General features: G+C 45.1%; 1 protein-coding gene across 1 annotated transcript in view; it reads right to left on the bottom strand.

The window, feature by feature from the left end:
• Positions 1-2493: 2493 nt before the first annotated feature.
• Positions 2494-4719, bottom strand: part of LOC119355842 (endoplasmic reticulum metallopeptidase 1-like) — an 11245-nt gene continuing 9019 nt past the window's right edge. Inside the window, exons 12-14 of the mRNA XM_037622728.1 lie at positions 4473-4585; positions 3211-3574; positions 2494-3117 (exon numbers count right to left, since the gene is read on the bottom strand). Of these exons, the coding sequence (XP_037478625.1) occupies positions 2798-3117; positions 3211-3574; positions 4473-4585 (797 nt within the window). The 3' untranslated portion in view covers positions 2494-2797. The remainder of the gene's footprint in view (positions 3118-3210; positions 3575-4472; positions 4586-4719) is intronic.

The following is a 4719-nucleotide window of genomic DNA, read 5'->3' as shown; positions in this document are numbered from 1 at the left end:
CAGGCAGGCAGGCAGGGCAGACTGGGCGAGCGAATGTTCCGCCGCTTCGTGTGGGGCGCCATCTGACGCCTGTCCCCCCACGTTGACCCTGTAGCGCTCTCTCTCTCTCTGCCTCTACCGTCGCACGGGCAAGGCTCACTCTTTTCCCGTCCGCGTCTCACCGGCGAGGTGCCAAAAAGGTGACGTCCGGACCTTTTTGGTTCATGGCTAACTTTGCCACAACTAAGTTTAAGCAAAGTGTGGCTGCCACAAAAAGTGTGGCTCATAAAATGGCCATCACAAGTATGATAAAATTTGGCAAAAAGTTAAGCCTATGACATATGGATCAAGTGGCTAGAAAAGTGTGACAAGCTACAAGTATGGCAATAAACCAAACACATACCTAAGCTATTGTAGCACGACTAAGGTTAAGCGTGGCAAGCTTAGACTGCAAACCAAACAGACAGTCTTTATCTCTGGGAGAAGAGAAGGCGGTGGTGTGTACGTTCGCCATATGGCAAGCAACCGATTTTTTTCTCTTAGAAGAACATACTACTAAACCCAAACCTGAACCACCACCACTAGACCCAAACCTGAAGCACTAGTACTACTAGACCCAAACCTGAACCAGGCGGTGCAGCTTCAAGATTACCAGTGCTCCCGCGAATCCTGAACTACCGTACGCGCAAGAGAGTGCTTGTGTTCTGTGATGATCATGATTAATAAGCGTATAAATGCACTATTAAGTGCAGTACTAGTGGTGCTGTCCTCCTCCCCACGAAGTCACCCAACGCGGGCAGGTCGGCGGGCGGCGGCGCGTTTCAGGGTGAAAATTGCGGGCGGGCGGGCGGACGGAAGTGAAATGAAGGCGGTTGGTACGCAGATTTACACCGCGAGGTGTTGTATTTTACATCTTTGGGAGACGCAAATGTTAAAAAAAGGCATTCACACCATCTGCCGAAGAAGGGGTTTTTAACCTCAGAGATATAAAAGTTAATTATTTCTGCATCTACATCATCTATTGAAGATTCTCATACACTATACTAACTAAATTAAGTGCAATAACGATGCTCGTACAAAATTCTATGCGGACCAATAAACCAGGACGGAAGCAGCAGTCCTCCTCTCCGGCAAGTTACTCCACGCAACTCTGTCTCCAGCGCATCTACCCTCACCTCACCTCACGTGCGTGCGCATCCAACAATCCTCGTAGCATCCCATACCTAGCGATCCTAAACCATGCAGCCTATGGACGCAACACGATAACGTGGGGTGCCGATTTTGAGCCCAGCACCACTCCACAGCCCATACGCACCGCAACGCAACGCATCTATAGCCAGTAAAAAAATAATGAAATCTAGCCAGCCAAATAGAAAAGCCAGCTAGCTAGTAGCACGCCTTGCTTTCAGCGCCCACACAGCAACAGCAGGGAGACATGGAAACATCGCGATCGATGCAGGGGGGTCGATCGACGGACACCGCATGCACGGCCTCGCCGATCCCGACGCCTGCACGCACGCCCTGTTAATAAACTTTCCTGTAGAAAAAAAATGCTGGTTTGACCGGGCCGGGCACGTACGTGACGACGAGCTTCGGCCACGGAAAACCGGCGGGACTTGCTCCGGTGCCGGGGCTCGGTGCGGTGTTCCCGGGGAGAAGCTGGTGGAGGAGAGCGTGCGCTCTTGTTTGTCAAGGCCTCCCTCGGTTGGGCGCGGAATGGAAGACTCCATGCGCACGAACGGCCTCGGGCACTGCCGCCCTCTCTCACCGTCTTTTGTGCGCCGGGAGCAGCGCGCATTAATCAATCGGGTTGATGCATGATGATGGCAACGTATCCTCGGTTCCCTCTACGGTTGGTCTGCTCGCTTCGGTCAATCTCTGGATTATGGACATGTCTAATTTGTTAGTACTACTACTATTGCTACTGCATTATTCGTCCTTTTGGACTTTGAGTTGTTTCCTCGGAGCATCATCCACCGTGGCATTATCTAAACAAATTTAAGGCGAGTAATATTGGATAGGAGGGAGTGCTGCTAATTCGGTGTTCCAGATGAAGGTCTTCAGACTTGTCTATGAGCACGCGGCCTACTGCTTAATAAAACTTTATACTAAAGTCAGTATAAAATCGAGACACATATTTTGGGACGGAGTGACTACTTCGTCCCTAGTTCTTGGCTTTCTTGTTTCTTCACAACTTCAGGTATAGCACTCCTGTGAGAAGCATTGGCAGAGCACTGCATGCTTGAGGCACTAATAGCTTGTGAGGACCTACTGTGCCTGTCTGGATGGTCTACTGCTGGCACTGGCATTGGAGACTCCAAAAAAGTAACACACTCAACACCCAACTGTATCCATGTTCATCGTCCCATGATCGAGCCGACACTTTCCTCAAGTTTGGACTGGAACAGCCAACTTTGTCCACGATTCAGACACGGGACCAAACTATCATTATACACACCAATCAGAAAATCGACAATGCAGAATGTCTCAGATCTGGCCATGCCCATTCAATTGTCTCCATAAATAACATGAAACAACACCTGTCTTTATTGCAACCACCACTCTAACCTCAAGTTTTTCGACATCAAACAAACCGACCATTCATTCACCAGACACATTTTTGACATAGGGCCGCCCTCTAAGTTTGACCCTTCGTCAGGGTGCCGTTGAACTCAAAGCTGCTGATGCAGCAGTTTTGGTGTACGTTCTGAAGCTACGAATGCAATTGAATCTAATACGAATAACTAGATACAGCGTAAATCAACACTATGTCAAACTGTTAATACCCTACAATGTTGGGGCACGCAACGTGCGTCGCCTAAATATTGACAGGAAGAGCGGTCAAGAACGCCAGCGTGTAAGGAGATGTCGACTTGCCAAAAGCTGCACACCAGCGTGGAAGCTTCTCGAGAACCGTCTCGACCATTGGCGTGACCCTGTTCACGTCTGTTCTTAGTTTTACCAGGAGAGGAGGGTCCTCTGCGTTAGCTTCCTTTGGAGATGCCTGTGTCGCTTTACTTGACCAGAAAAGGGTTAACTGGAATTTTGTTGGTGCGTTCTTGCCGCCTGCAAACTGGATTGTATGCCATCCGTCCACCTCGCTCTTGCCACCCAGTTGAACCAACTTATCTGACCCCACTGAGTAAAATAACGCATATAGAGATCAGTTAGATGGCAAATAACAACAATCTACTTCACCTAGATCTGTCGACCTATTCGATTGTAACTCACCTTGAACAGTGAAGTCATCGATTTCTTGCATATTGATTGCGAGTGACCACCGTGTAGATGACTTGGTATCAACTGATACTACTGTTCTGCGGGCATCATCGGTAGCAGAATCGCTTTCAACATGGAGCAGTGGAACTTCTGATTTGCTCCATCCAGTACTGCTCCCTTTGTAACTCCTGCAGCCATACTTCACGGTAAATGTCACAAAATCAGTTGTCATATTCTTTCCGCAAGAAAACTCTTCCCCTCTTAGGTCCATCAATTCCTGTGTCAACTTTCCAGGCATGTTCGAGAACAGGGAAACATAGGATAATGGTTCCGTGTTTCCATCGTTCGTTCTTGTAGTATCAACAACATGCACAACCTGAGGAAATAGTGAATCAGTTATCATTTAATAAGTAGGAGTATTCATTGCTAGTATGAGCTTTTTAATACAAATATGGGAACATTATGACAATTGCAGGCAAACGAATTTTCAAGAACATCCCAGAAAATTATTTGCTAATATAAGTTGTTTTATGCCTATGAAAATTGAAATACCTGAAATTTCGAGACAAATTAATTTTTTTCTTGATTTCTACTCCCTTTGTTCCAAAATAAGTGTCATGATTTTTGGTCAAACTGGAACAGAGTAAGTACCTATTATTTCCTTGCCGAACAATTGCATTTCTAAGTAGGCAACTGTACACAGTTAATGACAATGCAAGATAATTCATTGTGTTTGGGAACGTTTGAAGGACACAAAAGTCTTCTTGCACTCCTTAATTCTAATACAGAACTACAAAAAAAAATATTTCAATCGGAAGGCGTAAGCATTTACTTCCAATTCTTTCTTTGAAGAAACAGGCTCTCCTTCATGGTATGCATAAGAGATTGTCTTAAAAGGATACTGGATTGTTAAACATAAAAATTATCCTTTTCAGGTTACAGAGATAGCAAATGATGACAAATTATGGAAATCATACGACAACACCCGATGAGTCAAAACAGTTAAACACCGAGTCAAAATATTAGGATACCATTTGTCAAAGTTAAACTCATACTCCCTCCCGTAAGCGACAAAGTGATGTTCCATATATTAACACGGTCTTCAAAATATAACTTTGACCACTAGTTTCTATTTCAATATATGTATAACGACCATCAAAATTGTAGTATTTTGAAAGTAATTCTCGAGACCAATTTATGCACATGGTCTTCAAGTTCCCAATCTAAATATTTAAAGCAATATCGACGGTCAAAGTTTTCATAGCGGTGCTTACATTTACAGAACGAGCAATATCCTCTGTGAATGCTGGAACAATGCCGCTTGATACCAGTACAAGGGCAAGACCAAAGAATGCACACAACACAGAAAGAAGTGTTTTTTTGGCACCTGCATAAAACATTATCTCGGATATAAGCTCATTTGGGTGTGTTATGTCTAAAACAGAAGGCAGATGTATGTACATATTGGAGAAGTCCGGAAATTGATGCAATGATAGATGTTGAGTACAGTACAGCAATGTT

The sequence above is a fragment of the Triticum dicoccoides genome, chromosome 2A (genome assembly GCF_002162155.2).
Source record: "Triticum dicoccoides isolate Atlit2015 ecotype Zavitan chromosome 2A, WEW_v2.0, whole genome shotgun sequence".
Taxonomy (NCBI): domain Eukaryota; kingdom Viridiplantae; phylum Streptophyta; class Magnoliopsida; order Poales; family Poaceae; genus Triticum; species Triticum dicoccoides.
The sequence above is the reverse complement of the archived record's forward strand: the minus strand, read 5'-3'. Positions and strand labels throughout refer to the sequence as shown.